Here is a 27,493-nt window from a genome sequence, read left to right as displayed (position 1 = left end):
CTTAGTTTTCATTGTCTATCGGGAGAACAGACCTCAAGGGGAAATTCTTTCACCATTACCTCACACAGCTGCAGTATTACAGGCTTGGCTATCGGTATGTCTACAAAGACGTAGCGCGCCCTCACCGGCGGGTCACATTTAAACTCAATAATGCCACCAAGTGGTGCAGCCTGTTCAGCAGTCACTGGCTCCCCGCATACGTCGTTGTTGGTTACGATGGGGTTTATCCCTGCTCTAGCAACGGCACCAGTTAAGCGATGGCCTTTAACAATAATTAAAACAAAAGTAATTATATAACCGGATACTTTGTTTAAACTTTAAAAGAAAATACAATTGTTTTTTTTTCAAGATAATGTAGAAGCGAAACCCAAGTCGTTTGTTGATAAAAAACTTCGATAACTTACTACAACAGTCGATCCTATTGGTGACTGTAATCGTCCTGATGCAATGAGCACCCTCAAAGTCAACTCTCCACCACGGGTCCATCTCGCCATCTACCGCATGTGGCACAGATTGTGAAAAGAAAGCACAGATTTGTATTTGTCTTGAGGGAGAATGAAACATTCAATGTGGACTTATATAATTATTCAGAATGTCAACTCGCTGCAGGACGCCGGTGTCAAATGCAATTGTGTCCGCCATGCAATACTGTCCGCTCCGGACACTTTTGCATGCGCAATCGTGTCCCGGGCTATGCAAAAACCGTCCAGCGGACATGTACATTACTTACATGTATGTGCGCGCGTAAGCCAGCGTGCATATGCACTGAACCTACGTAAACGCACATGAAGATTCACGTATTTTATGATTGCAGCGAATATCCAACGGCCGAACATTTCCAAAGTCATTCATGACATGCACTTAGTTAGCTTGAAAAAAAGGCAGACGTGTTCCGTCGACCAAGGGCGTTTAATCAACGGCAAGGACGGTTTTGCACGGGGTCGGACACAACTGCATATGCAAATGTGTCCGGGCGGACACGATTGCATATGCAAAACCCTTCCGGCGGACATTATTGCATATGCAATAATGTGCAATATGTGCATATGCAATAATGTCCTCCGGATAGTATTGCATAGAGGACATAATTGCATGCGACACCGGTCACAAGCTCTTTCGCGTGAGAAAAGTACGATCCGTGACGTCACGCATCATAACAACCAGTATTTCCATAATACTATATATGCACTACCTCAACTTGGTCCTCGTGGTACTCTTTAAAAGACTCTTTCTTTTAAAAGTATGTATAGGCCTACAATTGTCACTTCAAATTAGCCCAAAGCTGTGAAAGATTAACAGGACTCTCTGCTGTCCGCCTTGCTGGCAAATTAGTGTTTATATAAAACTCATTCCAGCCTACAAATACATGGTATGCTAAATGGTGTTAGAAGCTTTGCATGGTGTGAAAAATAAAAAGAAACTATTTATTATGCGGGTTCATACCATTATGTAAGATCTCTTTTCGAACAGTATACTCTGCTTGTCATTAGAGCCAATACTCCCTCAAAAGAGATCTCATATACATGGTTGTACCCGCAAAGTTTACTATTTTTTACTATTTACTTCCTTACATTTTGAGTTGTCCCTCAAATGGCTCTTTAAAAAGCGCGGTGCATATATCACTCTTTTAGGGGGGTTTCACTCCAGGACAGAGTGAAAATCACAAAAAAATGATGAAAACTACAATGTAAAAGAGTTGAAGACCACTCGAAAAAGAGTTGTCCCTCATATGGCTCTTCAAAAAGTGCCTTTTTCACTGTTTTGCGTTTAGAGAGAATAATACTTCTCACATGATGGTTGTTAAATGTTTGTTTTCTTACTTGTGTGTGTGAAACTCTTGAGTGGAGCTTCATCGCAAATCTTGCCATCTACAGCATAGTAAGATTCGTGCCCGTCCCTGAACAGGGAACTCTGTTTAGTTGGTTTGCCAATAATGGAGAAATCCACTGAAAAGAACAAAGAGATTGTAAACGTAATGAAAAGTGGCTTTAATGATAACATTGTATACACCAACGCACCCCAACCAAAAAATTCCCAAACCTATTATCCTATGTCCAAATCGTGCCTCCAGGCTCTGTGGCTCTTTTGTAAACCTGTGATGTCACAGGTCACATCGTCTATCAGGAGGGTAAAAAGTAAAACAAAAACTATACTAGATAATCACACTATTAAATATTGTTAATTTTGCAGGTCCAAAAGGTTTTAAAGGAGACAATTCTGACCTGGGCAATCCAAGAAGACGACCATTTCTATCTCAGTGGCTCTGAATGGTGGCTGATCAATGTAATAAGGTATGTACGATCTCTCTGGTGTGTACAAATTCAATCCGCCTGGTAGGAGTCGTGTACAAATACAGCGGTTGTTGTAGTCAACTGGTAACACCCATCTGAGTTTACCCTCTTGGTTAGAGTCAGGCTCCTGGCCAAGGTAACAATTGTTGGCCGCAACCTCTCTCCATAAATGAGCTGAGGAATAACAAATTGTCGAGTTGGAAAGTGATTTTAAACAAATTTTGCCTGACAATATTATGTGTTATGCTTATCTAAGCGAAGGGAAGGTGTACTTCAGGTTACTCTTATATTCAAACATAATGCCAATAATGGCAGCTTTCAGAAGTTTCAAGCATTTGGAGAAACATTTCACTCCGAAGTTATGTGATTCTGTAAGGTTTTATGCCCAAAAGTTTGAATATGAGAAAGGTTACCATAGTAAAAAAAAAAAAAAAAAAAAAAAAAAGGTAAAAAAAAAACCCAAACACGATAGGCGTTCTGGACAAAGTACCCATTTAGTTTACGTAAACAAAAAGACAAAAATACCAACAAAAAGAAAATAACGGGCTCCGGCCGTAGTGCAAAAAACACCTTATTAATTTCAGATAAACGGGCACATTCAAATCCTTTTTGCTACAAAACGCATGTGTTGTGAAAATAATATGGTTGAAAGATGAAGAAGAGTACAAGGTCTCGAACAAAATCCTCCCAATCCTCCCCCTTTTACTGCATGAACTAACAATGTCCGCCATTGTGGAATACAACACTTGTTTATACAAAATGGAGAGCCTTGTCAATTCACAAACCTCAAGGGAAATCACACTTTATATGTATGTTAACCCTCGTATTGTCCTTTTTTAAAAGTAAAAAACACATTTATTTATTTCAAAACAACGTTTGTTTTAAGCCTAAGCGCACATAACAATGCAACATGTACGTTCAAAGAGGTGACTTACCACCGAGTACAGCCGAAATGATAACACTCAGCCGAGTAAACTGCGCCATCACACCACAAAACTTGCTAATTTTAAGTTTACAAATCACAGTACATCACATTTGAAGCAGATGAGACCTTATACAAAGAAATACGCTGGTGTTGAGACTTTCCCCCGCAAGACAAGATGTCTGCCCCGTTGAATGTGTTGAGTTTTTGTGTATTGTCACTTACCAGATACATCTCAGCATACAGAACGTTCTAATTAAAGTGAATATCTGGGTGAAACCAATACATGATCGAATAATCAGGCCACGTAACACAAGAAGTCGCTATGACGAATAGACTTCATTAAAGTGTATCAAACAATACAATTTTTTAATATCGGTAACCTTGACATGTTTATCAGATAGGATTGTGCGAACAATATAGATTGTATCAATACTTGTTAGGTTGTGAGTATAGTAGGACGTATAGACTACGTCAAATTGATCCAAACCAGAATTGATGAAATAACCCAACCTTCTTATACGTAAACGTTTCGTGTGCTGGAAGTATGTGATAAATTTTCATTGGATCTGCTCTAATTTGAACTGTAATCACAAGAAGGTATTCCCATGTGTAGGCACTTTATGTAAACTTTCCCCGGATAACTTGCGGAAAAGTTTTCCCGGAGCTAATTTATTATCCCTCAACAAAATATTGTGCATTCTGTATATAAACACCAGGAAAGTTCAGGAAAGTTTTCAGGAAAGTTCTATGGGCCATTTGTTTAATGTTGGTAAAAACATACACATTTAGATTTGCTATCTACTGAGAGCAAGCAAATGTTCCCAAATGGTTTCGGGAAAACCCTTCCACAAGTTGTCCGGGGAAAGTTTTGATAAGGTGCCGTATACTCTCTATCCAGCCATTGTGTCTCTCAAACCGAGAAAGAGTCAGAACGTATTGTAAGTTTGTTTCGCCCCCCCCCCCCCCCCCTCTTATCTGCTTTTTAATTCAAATTCAATTCAGTAGATAGTTGAACTTTCCGAATGAGCAACAACCTGAAAATGACCGACAAAGGGTCATTCCAAAGAACTGTATTTAACACACCCTGGTATTCATACACCCGTGTTATAATAAAGCGTAACAATTGCCTTGGATGTAGCTCTTTTAAAACTGCACCTTTAAGGTGACGTCTCTTGACTGACACTTGATGATGCCTTTAAGCACGAACTCACATGTCCGCTTCACTACATTCCAGCTTGGATACGTGTATTAAGGTTTTACAATAATATTGTTGAACACATGGATTTTTGAAAACTGCACGTTGGGTCATGTGACACTTGATGACGTCAACTATAACATGGCCTCATCTTTTCTCCTGCAAGACACGCTAGTTTAGATACCTGCAATATATGACCTTGCGATTCCATTGCACTCATTACTACAGTGTTAGTCCACGAAGGCCATAGTTCATATTTTTTAAACTACATGTTTTTATATATATATTTTAAAGGCAGTGAGCACCATTGGTAATTACTCAAAATAATTATTAGCACAAAACCTTTCTGGGTTACGAGTAATGGGGAGAGGTTGATGGTATTGGCCTTTGTGAGAAACGGCTCCCTCTGAAGTGACATAGTTTTCGAGAAAGAAGTATTTTTCCACGAATTTAATTTTGAGACCTCAATTAACTCGATGAACTTCAGTGTCGTTAAAGGTTCTGTAAAACATTTTGAAATCGCTGAAAACACCCTCTGGGCTTCCTGCACTTACACCATTACTTGTGAGCATACAAACATTGTCAGTATTCGTTGGGTGGGTGGTTGAAATACTAGTCTCCGTTTCAAGCGAGTAGCTTAACACCCCATTCTTGTAATACCGGGTTCCATCATCGGCATTGTACGTGAAACAATGATGGGTCCAGACATCAGTAAGAAACACTTCAGGAGTAGCCATTTTCATCTCCCAAATCTTGTTATTGAGATCGCCGCGGACCATCAAAACAAATTTCCTTGTCATATAAATAGCGAAACCTCGTGCGGTAGTGTCATGCCCTCCCGTGGATATTATATATCGTCTTAAAGTACTTGGAAGGCTCTTGTAGTTCATCCAGAATGTCAAGGTCCAACCTGATGTACGACAAGATGTCTCCGAGATGCATTTGAAAAGCACAGACCTGAAGAACAAGTGGCCATCAACATTTCTTTGTGCGCAAAGATGATTGGATGAGTTGAAACTGTCTGCGGATATCGGTGTCGGTTCATTCACCGCTCCGGTCAAGCCGCCTTTACTGGGATAGATTAAGGTAATTGGCCCACCGCATGATGTCGGGTCATCGTCACTCTCACTTGCCTTACCGCTTAGTTGGAAATTGGGGTCTGGAAGGGTATCTTAGAAAACAAAAAGAAGAAAACATTTATTTCAATAGTTACAGTGTTAAAAAAATTCCACAAATACTTGTATTGAAGAGAAATGGAGAAACGCAATAATGTCAATAATCTGTAGACTGACGTAATTAATTACCGATCACGAACAAGTGGCTGTTAGTTATTTACAATCCAATATTGAAAGTATACAAATAATAATATTATAATCAAACACCCCCTTAGACAGAAAAAGAAACAAATGTGTAAAAGTAGCCAATAAATGGCATATTAAGTGTTGATTGGTGTTTGTGCGTGCTTGTTAGCACGTGTCTATTGTGAACCAATAAAGAGGTCAGATTCTCAAGCACATTTCTTTATTAATGCCGCCAACTTTACATTTTTCAAATGATTAACCAAACGATGTTTAAAAATATAACATAGAAAACACTTTCCAGTCTTGAGAGATAAAGATGGAACGCCAGTATAGTCTGGTTCCTCTCACGTCTCAACTCTCATTTTTGTTGGTGTTTAGTACAAGGAACCAGATACAAAATTAGATTTTAGACAATCAGTAAAAATAGTATACAATTTACCCGCAGGTGTTGGACATTCAAATCTGATCTCATAGTCCAGGCATGTCTCTTGGGGATAAGGTTGATCCGAGTTTTGACACAGGAGTCCGGCAGCAGGAGTGCAGCTCAAGACCAAAGCCTGCCCGGCAGTGACGTCATCAGTGTGGAGGAATTTCACTCGGCACTCGGCCTGGGTTGGGCTGACGCACACTGATGGGTAAGCCTGTTTAAATCAAACATATATAACTGAAAGTTAGCATTATTTTTTTTTAAAGTTGGAACAGCTACAATGATTATTTTCAACAATTTCTGCTCTTTTCAGCTTAGAAACATGTACCACTGTTTGCTTATAATATGTAAATTGGTATACATATCTTAAGCATGACAGAAAGGGCCCTTTTTGAGACTTTTTCAGAACAAAACGGAATTACGACTTAAGATTTGAAACACAGCATAAGTCTATCGAACAAAAAACTTTCAACTTCTACCAAAAATTAAAATAAAAAAACAACCAAAATAACGACAAACCAACTTATCGATCTGACTGCTATTACAGTCTCGTTTCCCGTCATCCACGCTAAACCAAGCAGTCCACGTGGTAGGGGGCACAATAGGAGGTATCGATTCTGTAAAAATAACGCTAACAATGTTAGCCACACGCGAGTTACTTCTGTGTTCTTAAAGTGGAACGTCGATGATTTGAACTTGATCAATATACTGTTTGTTTTGTATACATATTTGACGTCATCAAGTAACAATCAACAGACGTGTGTGTCACTTTGTGAAACTGGAGGTCCGTGATAAACTGAATTGTTGAGTCAGTTCGTGATACCATAGCTTGTAGCATTCGTGCAAATGTCGCAAGCTATAAATTATTATATCATCAGAACCAAGATGATTTGATAACAGAGACAAAAGAAAAAGAAACTTGAGTTTGTCTATTAAGTTGACTGCACTTAATATTCAAGTTGATTGAATGAAAGAGTAACATACCATAAACACAAACTCCTGTAGTAAAACTCATCTCAAGACAATTTAACTGTAAGAGAAAACCCCCCAGTAAGTTTGAGGATAGTCAGGTGATAAATATGTGGGTAAATGTGGGAAAGTATAAAGGGAACATTTTCCCCAAAAGATGATACGGACAAGTTGTATAATTACATAGAAACGTTGTTGACAGTTTGGACTGTCATATGGACAGTTTTTTTTTTTTTTTTTTTTTTTTCAAACTGTCTATTCCAGCCGATTGAATCGCAATGTTTGCTGGAAGTTTTCTATAATTTTGCTCAGTCTTCATTACAGCGTATTGTTTTAAAACCCACAGTCCAATCTTTAATCAAGGTTGGTGTCACTAAGTGTTTACCATTCATAAGGAAGCTTGTTGACGATCTCTCCTCATTATGAAAAGTTTTAAAACCACCCGTTGCCTGATCAAGCCAGTCGATACCCATTGTTTGAGTCGATTTGATTGCTGGAAGTTTGGTGTAATTTCGCCCAGTCATTCTGATAAATGACGTCTTATTGTTTATTGCTGTTTGTTATTTCTTCCTATGTTGACAAGCTGTATATCATCTAAAAGGAACCTTGTTGACAAGTTTGAACCATACCCGTTGCCTGTTCAAGCATGGTTCAAGCCAGTCGCAACACATCGCGTGTTGAATCTATTTGTTTGCTGGAAGTTTGTTGGCGCAATTTTGCTCAGTCTTTATTAGGCGGCATATTGTTTCAAAATCCACAGTCCAATCTTCAATTAGGGTCTGTATGACCAATTTTGTCCTTGTTTACCACTCATTAAGAAGCTTGTTGATGACCACTTTTCATATGAACAGTTTTAAAACCATACCGTTGCCTTTTCAAGCCAGTTGATACCTTTTTTTTAAATCGATCTGTATGCTGGAAGTTTTGCGTTATTTTGCTCAGTAATTTCGATCATACCGTCCTTATTGTCTAGGCTGATGTTATGTCTGCTTCTATTGCTGGTGCTGTGTCTTTAAATGAAGGGGCCATAAACTTTGCTCAATACATGAATGATTTCAGCCTGGTGTGTCTATGGTCCTCCGCATATGAAATTGATGTACAATTTAAAAGACAATTCTAATCTTTTAATTAAAAGAACTGCCTCTAGCTGCCGGGCAACCTCGGTAGTCTAGTTGGTAAGACACTGCTCTAGAATTGCAAGGGTCGTGGGTTCGAATCCCACCCGAGTAACATGCCTGTGATATTTTTTCACAGGACTCGGGAAAGTACTGAGTATACATTGCTAACACACATCGGTATATGGGTAAAAACCAAAATTAATATTCTTTATCCCCGATGCAAATTTAACATCTATTATATCGTTGCGGTACCCGCTGCCAAAACATAGGATTCGAACTGCCTCTAGCTGCCGGGCAACCTCGGTAGTCTAGTTGGTAAGACACTGCTCTAGAATTGCAAGGGTCGTGGGTTCGAATCCCACCCGAGTAACATGCCTGTGATATTTTTTCACAGGACTCGGGAAAGTACTGAGTATACAGTGCTAACACACATCGGTGTATGGGTAAAAACCAAAATTAATATTCTTTATCCCCGATGCAAATTTAACATCTATTATAATTCTAATCCCGACAGTCGCCCTCTACAAAGTCACCGCTCATATACAAAGTCGCCCCTCTCAACGTCACCCTGGCAAAGTCGCCCCATGACAAAGTCGTCCCGGCACGTTTGCCCCCTTGCATGTATGCACTAAACGGATTTGTCTGGGGGCGAGTGTCGAGGGCAACTTCGTCAGGGGGCGATTTTGAGAGGAGCGACTTTGAGAGGGGCGACTTTGTACGTCAGGGGCGACTTTGCTGGGGCGACTTTGTAGTAGACGACTTTTTGATGGGCGACTTTGCTGGGGTGAGTTGACTGGTTTCCGTTATTTATGCCAAGGAGTCAACCCATGGTAACTAAAAAGTTCACTGTTCTAAATACTCCACTGACGTCATCCAGTGTTTGATTATTAATTTACGGTATAGTGTTCACAACACCAAGGTATGACATGGTTAAAACACAACCTGTAGCACTGCACTTTCATTTATGAAAATTAACTTGGCAATGTTTCTCATACCAGATATCTAGCTCAATTCAATTCAATTCAATACACGTTTATTTCATACTCTTGTTGAAAAAAAAAAGTAATAATAATTGTGAGCTAGACTTGTTAAGTCTATGAATCAAACATGAGTTGCTGATTGCAATTTTCTGTGATTACCACATGTTAAACTTAGCTTCATACAGTTTAAGTTTATAATAATTTGTAGCAGAACAAGTAAAGTGAACATTATCCCAAAATGATGACAACGACGAGTTGGTTTATCATCAACATGAAATCTTGTTTACGATCACAGCTTGACCATCAAAGCTTGTTTTTATTTCAATCTAACACCCGTTTCCTGTAAATGCCAGTTGATACCAATTCTTTAGGTTTGAATCGATTTGTTAGCTGCAAGATTGGCGTCATTTTGATGAGTCTGTATTATGGCATATTGGACCCCAAGAAACAGTCTTATGGTTCGAATCGATTTGTTTTCTTGGAGATTAAAAGGCATCTCTATTAATGCATATTCTTTATAAAAACCATAGTCCCATGGTTTAATCAGGGTTTTTGTGATCAACCGCGTCCTTATTGTCTATTTTAGATGTAGCTTTATACTTTAATGTTTTTATGTCTTGCAATAAAGAAAACCTAAAACTTATGCTAAATATGTAAACAGTTTTGAAATTGTATGAGTTGTCAGAAAAATCCAATTATTGTAAACGGCATCTGTACCTGCAGCAAGATGACGTCGTAATTGCATTTTCAAAGTTTAGGTAGATCAAAATGGCGAAGCTTATTGAGGAAAAGCCAGCAGCAAGAGGCTGGCAACCATTCAATATCAGTAAGATGTGTTTGAAATTAAACTACAAAATTGAGAAAATCGAATATAAAATCTCAATAAACAAAACAAAAATCTAACGAACCTAATTCCGATGATATCAAATGAATAAACGAAAACGAAAACTGAAATCAAAAGCAGCTTAAACTATAACCCTTGTTTGACGCGCGATTTTGAATTCGTGATGTCATCAGACACTCATCAACTGTCCATGTATCCCATAAAATACAACTTGCCAAAAAGCCTTAAAACATTGTTTTTGACCATCGTATTTGTTTTGGTTTTTTTACAAAAAAAAATTAACGAATTAATTAACAATCAACTCTTGCGGATTTTCCAGAGTATCGTTACAGCTTTAAGTTAGAAGTAATGGGCATTTTTTAAGATGACCGGGAGACCTTACTTTAACACAAATTGCTTAAAGGCAGTGCACACTTTTGGTAATTACTCAAAATAATTATCATCATGAAACCTTACTTGGTGATGAGTAATGGGGAGAGGTTGGTGGTAATAAACATTGTGAGAAACAGCTCCCTCTGAATTGACATAGTTTTCGAGAAAGAAGTAATTTTCCACGAATTTGATTTCGAGACCTCAAGTTTAGAACTTGAGGTCTCGAAATCAAGCATCTGAACGCACACAACTTCGTGTGACAAGGGTGTTTTTTTCTTTCATAGTTATCTCGCAACTTCGACGACCGATTGAGCTCAAATTTTCACAGGTTTGTTATTTTATGCATATGTTGAGATACACCAAATGTGAAGACTAGTCTTTGACAATTACCAACACTGTCCTCTGCCTTTAAAACAGTGACAACTCGCCAGTGACTTTAATCTCAACCCTTGGCAATGTCAAACGCGCAATTTTAGAGCATTTCTGATGCAAAAATAAACACTCTGTCAGACATTCCTCTAGCTGTAACCCACTATGCCCAAGAGATAAAAGAAAACTAAACAACGTTGAATATATGTTCGTATTTGAGTTTGCCTGGAACCAGTCGCCTGTACATTTCTTCGTGTTTTAATAATAGGTAGACAACTCCATTTCTCAAATAATTCTGAAGCTTGAGGCACAGTAATGCAATTTTGTAACTGTCCGAACCAAATAAATAAACACAAGAAATATATCGGATTTTTTTCCTTCGTTTTTTAATAACTTTTCACAAAGTCAACAACAACAGTGTAGCATGTAGAACTAAAGTCAACTGATACAAAGCAAATTAATTTCAAACAATAATGTAAAGCATAAAAACCAAACAAATTGCAATTACTCACCAAGCTCAATGATACTAGACCCATCGCTGATGCAGTACACGTCCCCATCGCAACAACGATACAGATATCAAGATTACGATTATGTGACTAGCATATTATCGTCATCAGTGCAAGGGTAGCGGAGTAAAAATGACTAATCATCATCAACACAATAAGATGATTATGAAACAAGTAGACTCTTACAAGACATCCTTGAGTCCGGTATTAAAGGAAGATGTGTAAACAACTGATACGACTGATTGTCTATTGTTTTTTTTTTCTTGTTTTTTTTTTCTTTTCTTGTTTTTTTTTATTCCAATGTGTTAAATAAATGGACATTTTGCCTTCGGATTGGGCGCTTTGGGGCTTTTAAATTTTTTAAATCGTTCTTTTAGAAGGAATATGGTATGATTCACATCAAAATATCTCAAAGTTGTGTGATTTGATTTACTTCTACCACTCCATGATCCTACTTTTTAAAGCAAGTAGACACTTTCGGTAAACAGTGTTGTCCAAAGGCCCACCCTTCGTGTATCACAACTTATATATAAAATAACAAACCTGTGCAAATTTAGGCTCAATCGGTCATCAGAGTCGGGAAAAAATAACGGGAAAACCCACTCTTGTTTTCGCACGTTTCGCCGTGTCATGACATGTGTTTACTATAAATCTGTAATTCTCGTTGTCGAGAATTGATAATTGTTTTAATGTTTCCTCCAAAAGTAAAGCATTTCATGGAATAATATTTCAAGAGAAGTCTTTTACCATTACCTTCTGTAAACCCTGTAAACTATTTGTAAATCTGTGAACTTTTTTTTTCTGTTCCGAAAGTGTACAATGGCTTTAAAACCAAAAGAATGTATCCACTTGTTTGCGTACTGTGATAGTTCACGAAGTCAATGGAAAATCTTGTTTTCACACAATCGCAGGCAGCGTAAAATAAGGGTGTAAAAGATAATCGTCAAGCACAAAACATTAGTGTCTACTCTTAATACATTCTAAAGTTATTACGACTAGCAGTGAATATTGTTACAGTTATTGCATTATATTTACTTCGATGTAACAACGGTGTAACGTTAAAGACAGTGGTCACTACTGGTAATTGTCAAAGACCAGTCTTCTCACTTGGTGTATATCAACATATGCATAAAATAACAACCCTGTGAAAATTTGAGCTCGATTGAGATAACTATGGAAGAAAACAAACGCCCTTGTCACACGAAATTATGTGCTTTGAGATGCCTGATTTCGAGACTTCAAATTCTAAACTTGAGGTCTCGAAATGAAATTCATGGAAAATTAGTTTTTTCTTGAAAACTATATCACCTCAGAGGGAGCCGTTTCTCACAATGTTTTATACCATCAACCTCTCCCCAGTACTCGTCACCAAGTAAGGTTTTATGATAATAATTATTTTTACTAATACCAATAGTGTCCACTGCCTTTAATACAATGTGAAGAAATAGATTGTGATAAAGTAATCGTCTTTTACTTAACTTCATTTCAAGCCCTCATTAATGTATTATTAATTTGTTGCCTTAATTACCACTTCTTAAGGTGAACAGATTTCAAGGGGAAACTCTTTCACCATTACCTCACACAAATGCAGTTTTGCAGGCCCGTCTATCGGTATGTCTACAAAAACGTAGCGCGCCCTCATCGGCGGGTCACATTTAAACTCAATAATGCCACCACGTGGTGCAGCCTGTTCAGCCGTCACTGGTTCCCCGCATATGGTGTTGTTGGTTACTATTGGGTCTATTCCTGCTCTGGCAACGGCACCAGTCAAACGCTCGCCTGTAAAAAAAAAAAAAAAATGTAGGCGGTTCAATTTTTGATGTTTTTAAAGAAAGAAGCACAAACAGAAGCAAAGCCACATTCGTCTGTTGATTTAGAAAAAACTTACTGCAGCAGTAGATCCTATTGATGACTGTAATCGTCCTGATGCAATGCTCACCCTCAAGATCAACTCTCCACCAAGGGTCTATCTCGCCATAATCAGCTGTTGGCAAAAAATCAAACAACCACCTTTATTTTAGCTGTTAAGGAATAAAACATTAAAATATTGAAATATGTCATCATGTTCTCACATTGGCCCTCACTGAATTGGTAAAGTCGAATTAGAAAATTTTAATGTGAAAATGGGCTTTCTTTCGATAAAAAAAATTCTGATATCTTATTGGCAAATTCTAACTTTGGCTGTAATATTTTTTAGTGTTCTTATAAATTATGCTCTGAATGGTACGGTACTCGTTCTTTTGAAGATATTCGGACATTACTGTTCGTAACGTAAAGTTGTCACTGCTAGTTCGATAAAAGCTGTAAAAGGATATACACGTTTTTGTTTTATTCATCATGCTCACCCGTTCACAAACTAAATAATATCGTGTTTCATGGTGAAAATTCGGTTGTGTTTGTTTGTGAACATGTCTTCGCATTTAAACCAAGAATTAAAAAAAAAGGGATCTGGGAATTTGACCTGGGACAGCCCTCTGTTTGTGTCGTGTACAAAACCAATGGGGAAGTCGCACAAAAAGTTTTAACTTTTAACTTTTAAAGTCCATACCATGGGATGTCCTCGATTAACACAAATTACATGTGTGTTTGTATGGCGTACTCTCCGAGGACATTTGTCAATAAGGACAAAAGGTCCTCACTATTTGTCCTCTGTAGTCATGCGTACAAAACTAATGGCGATTGCTTCAACAACAGAAAGTACAATAGGTGTCTCTAACGTGATGGTCGAACACGACGGGGTGTGGGTTGTAGTGTTTCGCCTCACTTACATGTGTGTGTGCAATCTCCGTTTTGGGTTGCTGTCACACCTTTGCCATCTACAGCCTTGTCAGATGAGTATTGGGACCTGTATATGGAACTCTGCTCAGTTGGTTTGCCAATTATGGAGAAATCCACTGAAAAGAACCAAACACAATTCTTTTAGGTCGGCATTAATTCTGACTATACAACACGTTACTTTCATGGCATTGTCTATGAAAAAAAAAAATCGTTTTACCTTAAAAACCCCCAAAACAATCCTCACTTTTCGAATCAACTCCTTACCGGTACAGCTGTCTTTTGTCAAAGACCCATACATGTACAATTCATTTAAAGGCAGTGGACACTATTGGTAATAACTCAAAATAATTATTAGCATAAAACCTTTCTTGGTGACAAGTAATGGGGAGAGGTTGATGGTATAAAACATTGTGAGAAACAGCTCCCTCTGAAGTGCCATAGTTATGGAGAAAGAAGTAATTTTCCACGAATTTGATTTCGAGATCTCAAGTTTAGAACTTGAGGTCTCAAAATCAACCATCTAAACGCACACAACTTCGCGTGACAAGGGTGTTTTCTTCTTTCATTATTATTTCGCAATTTTGATGACCGATTGAGCTAAAATTTTCACAGGTTTGTTATTTTATGCGTATGTTGAGATACACCAACTGTGAAGGCTAGTCTTTGACAATTACCAATAGTGTCCACTGCTTTTAAGCGTATTTGAAACCTAAACCATTCTGAGGTTCGATGTGTCGAGGGTTACCTCGACTACCGTTAAGTACCGTAAGTACATCAACTACCGTTACTTTTCAGGGGACAAATGGGATTCAAAGAAGGCAAAACCAACCTGGACAATCCCAGAAGATGGTCGTTTCTCTCTTAATGGCGATGATTGATGGCTGACCAATGGTACCATTAAAAACTGAGGGATAAAAAAGGCCAGTTAAAATATTTGAAAACAATTTGACATAACAATCTCTCACATCAAAAATAACACATTTAAAGATAACGCCTTGAAACATAACGCCTGTTCCCTTGACCGTAGCACTTTTTGGTAAGCGAAACATTCATTCGACTCACTCCATAGTGGCCTCCCCTTCCAATTGTTTGGAAACGGAATCTGTCCGAGCAACGAAGGCCTTTTCAAAAGGCTAGTATAACATTGACAAAGGCAGTTAATTATTTTGATTTGGGGTAGTTTGCATCCTGTTCTGCCAGCCTTGGTCACAGTGGATGAAGGGGGTAACCCTGTTCCAGACTTAGGGGTAGTTTGCAATGCATCCTTGGCGACAGTAGATTTGGTTCGGCAGACCAGGGCCCAATTTCATAGAGCTGCTAAGCATGACATTTTTGCCTTCTTGGTAAAAACAGGATTACCAACCAAATTTCCACGTGATTGTCAGGTTAAGCAAACAACAGCTGAATACCAGTAACAAGCAATATGCAACAATGGAAATTTGGTTGGTAATCCTGTTTTTATCAAGGAAGAAATTTCATGTTAAGCAAATTTTTGCGCTCAGCAGCTCTTTGATATTTGACGCTGAGCAGTTAAGTGTAGCGGCCTTCACGTGGCCGTTGCGGCCTTGTGATGTTAGGTGATATAAAAATATCTCATTCGAATAAGATGTACAATTATATTCTACGCTATGATGAAACAAAAGTCTAAAAAATAGAGCGTCGTGGTCAGCATTATAGCCTTTCAGTCGAGTACCAAGCATTGCCGATCGCAAGAGTGGCCTTTGTAGGTCAACTCGACTACGAGTAGTTTGCAATCTAGATACAAGTCTAGTCCAACAGCTAAATACAAGTACTCTAAAAGTACTACGAGTCATACAACACTCTTACGGGTTTATACTTCAATTTGCAGTTTATTTCTTCGGTTTTAATGTTTTGATCGACATTAACTTATTGTTGGTGATAATTCGGTTACTTTTGCCCCAATATCAACCATGTTACATACCTTTATGGTAACAATGGCAGCCAAATAATTCACGCAGTCTGACGATTATCTTATCCAGATAAAAGGACGCCCCCTGTTGGTATGATACATTTTGAGTAGTCATTCCGCCGAGTACAGTAACATACTCGCATGGATCTTCGTACGGTAAGACCCATCGGTGTGGATTGTTAGAGGTGAGATCGTACTTCAATCCGTTGTGGCAAGCGTGTTGGGACGAGACTACCATCACACCTGAAATACAACGTTGTTGTGAGTTTAAAGGCATTACACTATTGGTAATTGTCAAAAACCAGTCTTCTCACTTGGTGTATCTCAACATATACATTAAATAACAAACCTGTGAAAATTTGAGCTCAATCGGTCGTCGAAGTTGCGAGATAAAAATGAAAGAAAAACACCCTTGTCACACGAAGTTGTGTGCTTTTGGATGGTTGATTTCGAGACCTCAAATTCTAAACTTGAGGTCTCGAAATCAAATTCGTGGAAAAATACTTCTCTCTCGAAAACTACATCACTTCAGAGGGAGCCGTTTCTCACAATGTTTTATACTATCAACCTCTCCTCATTACTCGTTACCAAGTAAGGTTTTATGCTAATAAACTTTTTGAGTAATTACCAATAGTGTCTAGTGCCTTTAATGTTGTTATCGACTCTTGCAGTCTACGTCGGTGATTGTCTTTAGGGGGTGAATTTTGTGTTCCTTTCAAATAAATGTTCGGTCCCTCAAAAATAGTTGACACACAAAATGACGTTTTCACCAGGACACAATTTTACCTGTTCCATAAGAGGGTTATTACACTAACAATGTTTCAGCCTGATCGTTAGAGTTCTTACGTAAACATAACAAATAATGCACCTTTAAGAAGATCATGACGTCACAATTACGGAACTTGTACTTGTAAACATGTATTAAAATGTTGCCATAAATGTAAATCAAAGCTCAGACAAAGAATATGTTGCGGAGCAGAAAAAAAGGTGTACAAAGTCGCTGTCAATTGAAGTAAAACAAATGCAAGCACACGAACAGGGGGGAAAATTAGTAAAATATAAAAAATGTATTTTCCGCGGTAACACGGGAAGCCACACAACAATATCAAAACAATTTTAAAGTCTTTAACACTTTGGGTGCGTTCGTTTAGCTTCCCTGGGTCGACCCCGGTGTGTGCCGGTTTTTTTTTTCCCAGGACAAGCGTGTGCAGATAATTACCCACGTTCGTCCTGGTAAAAAAAAAACGCACCGGGGTCGACCCAGGGAAGCTAAACGAACGCACCCTTTAGAGCCGAAACACCAAGTAACTTCAATTAAAGGCAGTGGACACTATTGGTAATTACTCAAAATAATTATTAGCATAAAATCTCACTTGGTAACGAGTAATGGGGAGAGGTTGGTAGAATAAAACATTGTGAGAAATGGCTCCCTCTGAAGTGACGTAGTTTTCGAGAAAGATGTAATTTTCCACGAATTTGAATTCGAGACCTCAAGTTTAGAATTTGAGGTCTCGAAATCAAGCATCTGAAAGCACACAACTTCGTGTGACCAGGGTGTTTTTTTCTTTCATAGTTATCTCGAAACTCCGATCGAGCTAAATCGAGCTTAAATTTTCGCAGGTTTGTTATTTTATGTATATGTTGAGATACACCAAGTGAGAAGACTGGTCTTTGACAATTACCAATAGTGTCCATTGTCTTTAAAGGCAGTGGACACTATTAGTAATTACTCAAAATAATTATTAGCATAAAACCTTACTTGGTAACGGGTAATGGGGAGAGGTTGATGGTATAAAAACTTTGTGAGAAACGGCTCCCTCTGAAGTGACGTAGTTTTGGAGAAAGAAGTAATTTTCCACGAATTTGATAGCCTTGGCTCAAGGCAGAATTATTCGCTCCGAAAAGACGTCGCTGTAAAGCCACCCGTATACCCTGTGCGTGGTGCGTGCGATCACACCGCATGACCCACCCGTATACACACTGTCACATCCGCACTCGTACCACTAACCGCATGCGGAGGCCGTCAGGCCGACAGCCTTGTCGGGTCTGTAACGTCCGGGTTTAATGTGTTTCATGAAAAAATGTCCACTAGTGGAAAACAAATTGGGGGGGGGGGGGGGGCTTTTGGATATGCTAGTATGCAGCCCATGAGTATGTATATCTTTCGTCAGACCTATCAGACAACACAGGATGTGAGGCAAATGAATTATTCATTTTGACGTCCAATCACGCGGCCTCCGCATGCGGATAGTGTACGGGGGCATCGTGTCGTGCGATGTTACGCACAGTGAATACGGGTGGGTTTTTATACAGCGGCGTTCTTTTTTCGGAGTGAATAATTCGACTGCCTTGAGCAAGGCTACGAATTTGATTTCGAGACCTCAGATTTAGAGTGTGAGGTCTTGAAATCAAGCATCTGAAAGCACACAACTTCGCGTTAAACAAGGGTGTTTTTCATTCTGTGTTATCTCGCAACTTCGACAAACAATTTTCACAGGTTTGTTGTTTTATGCATATGTTGAGATACACCTAGTGAGAAGACTGGTCTTTTAAAATTATCAATTGTGTCCAGTGTCTTTAAATGTTGAATTTATTAAAATTGAATTTTAATGAAAGAGATCACTTACCAACAAAAAGAACCCAGGTTATCACGCACATCCAAATAAACTGCGACATGTTATCACACAGCTTTGCTGATTTTATTTTACAACTCACTGTAGGCCTACATCAAATTTGAAACAGTTATGATATCCTTATTTCTTAACCAATTTATTCTTAATTGTGTCCAACGTATACCGATTGAAACCAGCTTGAAGAAAAATAAGGCTTTTGACGTGACTTCCCTTTACAAGACAAAACGTCAAATGTGCTGAATTTTTTGTGAGATTGCTCTTCTATTATTAACCACATGACCTTTCGCAAGAAATAATTACAAAAACTTAATAGATTGCACACGGCCGTAAGATTATTTAAAGAGGATTTAAAATTGAGTTAAGCCAAAAGACGATTAGTCAATCGAAGGTTTGGTCACCATGACGAAGACACTTTCTAGAAAACAATACAAACAAATAATATACAGGCAACCTTGGCACTTTCAAATTAATTGTAGATAGGTACGGCAACAAAATAGGATAATCACTGTAATGGGTTATAGAGTATACGAAGAAAGAAGTCTATTGAAGGAAAAAAACACTATTGGAAATTACTAAAAATAATTATTAGCATAAAACCTTACTTGGTAACGAGTAATAGGGAGAGGTTGATAGTATAAAACATTGTGAGAAACGGCTCCCTCTGAAGTAACGTAGTTTTCGAGAAAGAAGTAATTTTCCACGAACTTGATTTCGAGACCCCAGTATTAGATTTGAGGTCTCGAAATCAAGCAACTTCGTGTGACAAGGGTGTTTTTTCTTTCCATCATTATCTCGCAACTTCGACGACCAATATTGAGCTCAAATTTTCACAGGTTTGTTATTTTATGCATATGTTGAGATACACCACGTGAGAAGACTGGTCTTTGACAATCACCAATAGTGTCAAGTGTCATTAAAATGGAGTTGAACCAAAAGACGATTTTTTTTTTTCATCGCAGATTTAGTCACACTGACTAAGAGGCTTTTCATAAGTACCAAACAATACGCGATGTTCATAATTGGCAACCTTGACTTTTTCAAGTATCGGCCGGTACGGCAAAAACACGAGCTAATCCATATAGGTGTAGACGCATATATGTACAGCAATCGCAGAAAATTATTGATTGATTCGTTCTTTTGTTTGTTAAAGGCAGTGGACACTATTGGTAATTGTCAAAGACTAGCCTTCCCAGTTGGTGTATCTCAACATATGCATAAAATAACTAATCTGTACAAATTTGAGCTCAATCGGTCATCATAGTTGCGAGATAATAATGAAAGAAGAAAACACCCTTGTCACACGAAATTGTGTGCGTTTATATGGTTGATTTCGAGACCTCAGGTTCTAAACTTGAGGTCTCGAAATCAAATTCGTGGAAAATTACTTCTTTCTCGTAAACTATGGCACTTCAGAGGGAGCGGTTTCTCACAATGTTTTATACCACCAACCTATCCCCATTACTCGTCACCAAGCAAGGTTTTATGGTAATAATTATTTTGAGTAATTACCAATAGTGTCCACTGCCTTTAACTGTAGGCCTAAATTAGTCGCCAAATTATTGCATTTTTTTATTTTTTTTTTATTTGTGTGTGAATAATTGTAGTAAAAAGGGAACTCTGCTTTTTTTTTTTTAATTAAAATGTTAAAGGTTATAGTTTAATATTCTTCTAATTCCTTTTTTATTTTGTTGTTTCTCTGTATTACATTAAGGCTTCACTGGTCTGTTTTAGTGAGATTGTTTTAAACTTCAATAAACAATTAACTGGTTTTTAATGGATATTGTTTCAGCATGTGTGCCACTAAGAACTGAGTTTATATCAATGTCAGACAAAAACTATCAACAGCAGTATCAAACAAAATGTTTTGCTAGAGCGAAGATAGCGTAAAGCCCGGTTAATACTTCATGCGAATGAGATAGGAATGCTTTAACGTCACAAATTCGCAACGAATAATTGGCAGGAAATGGTAGAGCTCAGCGGGTCAACTCTCTTGCATTCGCATTTGCAGGAAGTATGAACTGGGTTTAAGGCTTAATTGAGAAAAAAAAAAAAAAAAAAAAAAAACCCACCTTGAGATTAAACTTGATGTTATGCTCCAAATGAATGCATTTTACATGACGTTTAAAATAAAAAATGAACATTGTCTTAAGGCAATAAAGCATACAGTAATATTAACAAAAACAACAATTAAAATTAATCGCGATCAATTAAATAACTTTTTATCAGTTTAATACAAGCCCACACGTTGTGTTTGTGATTCGCGGCTATAATTACTTCTTATGGCGAACAAATTTCAAGGGGAAATTCTTTCACCATTACCTCACACAGCTGCAGTTGTGCAGGCGTGTCTTTTGGTATGTCTACAAAAACGTGGCGCGCCCTCACCGGTGGGTCACATTTAAACTCAATAATGCCACCACGTGGTGCAGCCTGTTCAGCCGTCACTGGTTCCCCGCATATGTCGTTGTTGGTAACGATGGGGTCTATCCCCGCTCTAGCAACGGCACCAGTCAAACGCTCGCCTATAAATAAACAAATTATAATAAAAAAGCATGATGTAGGCGGTTCAATTTCTGACAGTTTTTAAAGCCCCCAAATTAAGCAATACCTAAGTCGTGTGTGAATGTAGAACTAAATGGTACTTACTGCAACAGAAGATCCTATTGATGACTGTAATCGTCCTGATGCAATGCTCACCCTCAAGATCAACTCTCCACCAAGGGTGTATCTCGCCATATCCCGCTGTTGGCAAAGAATAAAACAACCACATTTTATTATGTTGTATAGGGGAATAAAACATTACAATAATTACTAAAATGTCAGCATATCCTCACATTAATTATGCTTCAAAATGTACGGTACTCGTTCCTTTGAATGTATTTGCACAGGCTGTTCGTAACGTATAGTCATTGCTGCTAAAGCGCACATACAAAGCTGCGACGAGACACACGTTTTGTATCTACCCGTCATGTATTCATCGGACTCATTCTTTCACAAACCAAACAACACCGTGTTTCATGAAGGTTTTGTGAGTGTGAACATGTCTACGCATCAAAACCGAAGATTTTAGTAAAAGGGATCCGAAAAAGAACATATCGACTGTCCTCGTTTGGTTTTGTGTACAAAACTAATGGAAATTCCCCGGAAAAAGGCTTAATCATGGGATGTCATGGGATGTTTTTGCCTTACTTGTGTGTGTGCAATCTCCGTTTTGGGTTGCTGTCACACCTTTGCCGTCTACAGCCTTGTAAGATGAGTATTGGACACTGTGCGTCGAACTTTGCTCAGTTGGATTGCCAATTATGGAGAAATCCACTGAAAAGAACAAACACAGTTATTTTAGATTGGAATTAATTCCAACTTAACGGCAAGTCGCTCATATGAACCGTCGTTTTACTTTAACAAAAAATGTTAGTTAAAAAAAATCCTTACATTTTGAGTTAAAAACCTAACCGGTGTCGCATGCACTTATGTCCACTCTGCAATACTACCCGGAGGACAATATTGCATATTGCAATAATGTCCGCAGGACGGTTTTGCAAATGCAATCGTGTCCGCCCGGACGCTGCTGCATAATGCAATTTTGTCCGCCCGGACACATTTGCATATGCAGTTGTGTCCACCCCGTGCAAAACCGTCCTGCAGTAAATTAAACACCCTTCGTCGACGGAACACGTTCGCCATATTTGTTTTTACAAGGGCATGTCATGAATGACATGGGAAATGTTCGGCCGTTGGGTGTTCGCTGCAATCATTAAGTGAATATTCATGCTGCATAATACGTAGGTTCAGTGCATGCACGCTCGCTAATACGCGCGCACATTATGTACAGTCGTGTCCGCCGGACGGTTTTTGCAAAGCCCCGGACACGATTGTATGTGCAAAAGTGTCCGGAGCGGACAGTATTGCATGGCGGACACAATTGCATCTGACACCGCTACCGCTCGACTGTGTCAAAAGAACTTAAACAAGTACGATACATTTAGAGTACTTTAAGCCCATCCCATTTTGATATACGATTAATTGCACTTGAAGGTCACTTGGCAGAAGTGTTTAACGTTCAAACTAGGCCAAAAGTAAAATATACCAACTATCGTTACTTCTCAGTATGCCGGGGAAAAGGAGTTTCAAAGGAGACAACACCAACCTGGACAATCCCAGAAGATGGTCGTTTCTCTCTCAATGGCGCTGGTTGATGACTGACCAATGGTACCATCATACACTGAGGGATAAAAAAGGCAAAATTCAAATTTTATTTGAAACAAATTTGACATAACAATCTGTCACATCATAAGTATTGAAACATAACGCCGTGAAACATTAAACGCCTGTGCCCTTGAGTGTAGTCTTTTTTCAAGGCCTTCGTGAATTGGCCAATTTGTTTTTCGTTATGTTTCGTGTTTGGTAGGCGATGCATTCATGCCTCGCCCGCAAGTGGTCTTCCCTTCCAGCTGTTTGGGAACGCGGCTCTAGAAAGCCTAGCCATTCCGGAGTGTGAAGGGGGTAACCCTGTTGCAGACACTGGAGTAGTTGGCATCTAATTTGTTTCGGCAGACCAAACCAGTTAAGTGTAGCCCTCACATTAAAGTGGCCCTGTGGCTTTGCAATGGTAGGCGACTACCTAGTCGAACAGCTAAATACAAGTATTCTAAAAAAATAAACAGTAAGAACGCTCATGCGAGTTTTGTAGCTCATTTTGCAGTGTTTCTTCCGTAGTAAAATTGCATTGCCTTTGTTTCTGATAATGCCGTCATTTATGCCTTAGTATCAACCATGTTATACATACCTTTTTGATAACATTGGCAACCAAAGATTGTATGCAGTCTGACGAATATCTTATCCAGGTAAAAGGACGCCCCCTGTTGATATGATATATTATGAGTAGTCAGTCCGCCGAGTGCAGTAACATACTCGCATGGATCCTCGTACGGTAAGACCCATCGGTCTGGATTGTTAGAGTTAAGATCATACTTCAATCCGTTGTGGCAAGCGTGTTGTGACGAGACTAGAGTAACACCTGAAATGCAACGTTGTTGTGAGTTTAATATTGTTATCGGCTCTTTCAGTGACCCCAAACCCTACGTCCTTACTTCCTTCCATCCATCCATCTATGTACTTTTTCCTAACACAACACACAAAGCTATATTTACATTAAACGTACACAGTTTGAATATTATGATGGTAGAAAGCTTCCCTTGAAAGTGTACTTACTGAGGTGTTGTAGTTTTTGAGAAATAAGTGTTCGTCTCAGTCTTATCATGTAAAAAACGTAGCATAACTGGTTAAAACCAGTTATGCTATGATTATGGTATGATATCATAACTGGTGAATGTGATTTTACATGCTAAAATAATTTTCGTCTTCCTGAGACGATAGTTATTTTGTGACTTGGTTTACTCATTTCTCAAAAACTACAGAACCCCAGTTAGTAATATTTCAAGGAAAACTTTCCACTATCATTATATTCAAACCCCGTAAGTTTAATGTAAATCTGTGGACATTTTGAAATATGTACATTATAAACATAATAACTATACACCTTCACCAAAAAACAAAAAACAGAAAGATATTTCGAATGTATTACAGCCACTTTAACATAGTATAATAAGGGAATAAATATGTGCTTGGCCGGTTTTAAACACCCAGTTAATACCGGTTGCAGTCTGGATGCAATAATTCCCATTCATATACACTTTTTGAAAAAAAAAATGCAACAATTATAAATTGTTCAATGATTTCTTTCAACAAAAACACCCCTCCAGCTATGAAATGGTAAGGCCCCCTGATAAAAACTCCTTATAAGGAGTTTGGCGTGCGCGTCGCACGTATCGTGTGATGTGTCACAGATGTTCCAGACGTTGCTCTCGACCAATATGAAAGAATAAACATAAGCACAGGTGCAAGCTCGCGTGTCACGCCCGCCCATGCTTAAACAATTCTGGCTGTGGTTATATCATCCGTTTAAACACCTACACGTGATGTCCTCCCAATCAATCAAAATTTCAACCCACATCCATTTGTAGAACTGCACCCATGAAGGTGACGTCACCTAAATGGCGTTGTTAACAGTACATATTGGTTTATGTATGTAAGACATCTTTGCTTGAACACCAATAATGTTTCAGCTTGATCGTTCAAGTTCATGTGTGAAAATATTAAACGTTGAACAATGCACATTTTTCAGTAGGTTTTGAAATTTTGCATGGTGGAAATGCGACATAGAAAGGTTTGCGGTAACACCATGTAATGACTAACTCGAATGAGTTGGGGTGGTTCTGAAAAGAACCGTTGGTTTCAACGGAACTCGACTGCTTTCTTCAGAAGACGATCAGAGCATAATGATTGAAACGTCGAGTTGAAACCAACGGTTCTTTTCAGAACCACCCCTACTCATTAGAGATAGTCATTACATGGTGTTACCGCAAACCTTTCTATAATGCACATTTTAGAAGATTATGACACATGATGACGTCACAATGACGTGATTTGTATTTGACTAATATTTGCTATTTATTAAGATCCAAGCTCAGACAATAACATAATATTGCGGAGAAGAAAACTGTGTAAAAAGCCGCTGGTGTTTATGATAGAAAAATGCAGTAGATAAACGAGAGGGAAAATCAGAATTAAAAGCCCCAAATAAGATCTGACTAAAACTAAGTTCTCTTCTGCTCAAAAGCTGAAAATGCAATTAGATTCGATTTCTTATATTTCTTATACGACTTACCGTCTATAGCCCAAATGAATACTGCCATCAATCCAAACTGCGTCATATTTAATCGCAACACTTTTTATTTATGTACTGTTCGTCTTTTATTTATGTACAACTTGCAACGCATCACAGTAATCATTGTCAAGCAATTATGACTTTGAACGTTTTAAATATAGTGCATTTCCATGCCTTAATCATTGCTTAATAATATGAGAAAGCCATTGAAAGATACGCCGGTTTATAGGTGCCTCTCCTCTCAAAAGACCTGTTGCATCTCTGGATATTGGGCGTCGTTATACGACACGTTACAACTAATTTAGCTTGCAGCACGCCCCCAAACAACCTCGCACTCATTATAGTTAACAATGGGGCGAACAAAATTCACTTACAATTAATATTCAGGCCACAAAGATTGAGTCGCTTCGATGAATCTTACGTGTATCAAACAATACGAACGAATCGGTAGCCTCCACGCGTTGGTGAAATTATGGGCTAATTATCGCGTTGGTTGTGAGTCTAAACGAAGCTAGACGCTAAAATGGACACAACACAGAATTGATGGAAAGAAACGACTACCCTTTTTACATGTAAACAATTTGTATATTTTATTCTTTACTGACTGCCCTGATTATCTTCAAAATCCTTTTGACCTAAGCATTTAAAATATTAAAACAATTGTTAATTTCTGGAATGTTGCTTCGAACTAGCTGTTAATACATCATGGTCATCTTACGCAATCTTTAATAAGCTTCTGTAATAACTCGAAAAAACATTTTATAAGAATTAGGAAAGATCCATCACAAAGCATAAAACAGCGTTGCGAATGACTTTTATGACAACCACCGAGTTGGATTTTTTTTTTCTCAGGTTGTTTTTAGTTTGTTTCTTAAAGGTGATAATGGAGTGTTGGAATGGAAGCTCGCTCTCATCGTTATAATAAGTGTCTCTGTAAGATTTCAGTTTATTATTTACTAACCTTCATTCAGATTTGACATTTTGTCCTCTCTACTCTGTTTCTGCCAAAATAGACTTCACAAACCTTGGTGTCACTCATAAACGACAATCACTTAATTAAACGCTCACCGCGGTCTGCCATAAACACAACAACTGAGTCCATTTTGGGAAGGTTTCAATAGTGAAAATAACCAATTTTCGTGACAGGATCCACACACGTCAACAGATAATACTACAGAACTGCCACCATGTTTTGAAATGGTTGTTGATTTGTAGTTTGAGAGCAGCTACAAAATTCCATAAATTTTAATATTTGGAATATTTCTTATTAGTTCATACTTGTTAAAAAGTATATTATGTTACCATCGAAAAGCCTTACTAAAAAAAAAAAAAAAAAAAAAAAGGTGTTGCAAAAGTAAAACGTTATGACCAACCAGTTTGATAAGTTCTTAGTTTGGTTATCTTAAATGAAAAATACCCCGAAACAAATCATTTGTTGCTATGAAATTTACTACAAACAAAGTGGATCATTATTATTGAATACCATTTAGATCTCAGTTTATTCCTGACTATTACTGACTAACTTTCATGAGCTAGACTTAAAGGCAGTGTACACTATTGGTAATTACTCAAAATAATTATTAGCATAAAACCCTACTTTGTAACGAGCAATGGGGAGAGGTTGATAGTATAAAACATTGTGAGAAACAGCTTCATCTGAAGTAACGTAAAATTCCGCCACGCTTCGTCTTGTTGCAAGACGCATGTTTTTTTCTTCTTCATTTTTTCCGGCAATGTCGACCAGGTGCATTGCTGCTGGATGCAGCAAAACAACTAAAGATGGGGTCAGTTTGCAAAGTGGTCCGGTCCGACGTCTTTTCCAGCGCTGTGCAGCAAACACTTCGAGCCGTCGTGCTTCGAGAATCCGGAATACACTGCACATTTTGACATGAAGAGAAAAGTTCTTTTCTAAAACATAAACGCCATCCCAATAATTTGTCCAGCTAGGGGGGAAGTCGAAGAAGGTACCTGAAAGACGTAACGAACATAAAGGAGCATTTGCTTAACGTGAAAAAAAAATCAGGTATTGTTTCACCTTTGAGGGCATGTTTTTAGCTTTCGCCAAGCGTCACTATCTTGTGTTGGCACTGCATGCGATTCATCGCGCCTCGATTGACGTCACAAA

General features: G+C 38.3%; 1 protein-coding gene and 1 pseudogene across 1 annotated transcript in view; both read right to left on the bottom strand.

The window, feature by feature from the left end:
- Window positions 1-8: 8 nt before the first annotated feature.
- On the bottom strand, window positions 9-11,351 carry LOC139940296 (uncharacterized; annotated as a pseudogene).
- Window positions 11,352-12,834: 1,483 nt separating this feature from the next.
- LOC139940295 (uncharacterized) overlaps window positions 12,835-27,493 on the bottom strand; it is a 34,913-nt gene continuing 20,254 nt past the window's right edge. The window contains exons 8-15 of the mRNA XM_071936485.1: window positions 21,831-21,956; window positions 21,288-21,383; window positions 20,930-21,163; window positions 16,021-16,251; window positions 14,908-14,982; window positions 14,069-14,194; window positions 13,189-13,284; window positions 12,835-13,079 (exon numbers count right to left, since the gene is read on the bottom strand). Of these exons, the coding sequence (XP_071792586.1) occupies window positions 12,835-13,079; window positions 13,189-13,284; window positions 14,069-14,194; window positions 14,908-14,982; window positions 16,021-16,251; window positions 20,930-21,163; window positions 21,288-21,383; window positions 21,831-21,956 (1,229 nt within the window). The remainder of the gene's footprint in view (window positions 13,080-13,188; window positions 13,285-14,068; window positions 14,195-14,907; window positions 14,983-16,020; window positions 16,252-20,929; window positions 21,164-21,287; window positions 21,384-21,830; window positions 21,957-27,493) is intronic.

The sequence above is a fragment of the Asterias amurensis genome, chromosome 8 (genome assembly GCF_032118995.1).
Source record: "Asterias amurensis chromosome 8, ASM3211899v1".
NCBI lineage: Eukaryota > Metazoa > Echinodermata > Asteroidea > Forcipulatida > Asteriidae > Asterias > Asterias amurensis.
This window is presented reverse-complemented; position numbering and strand designations above follow the sequence as displayed.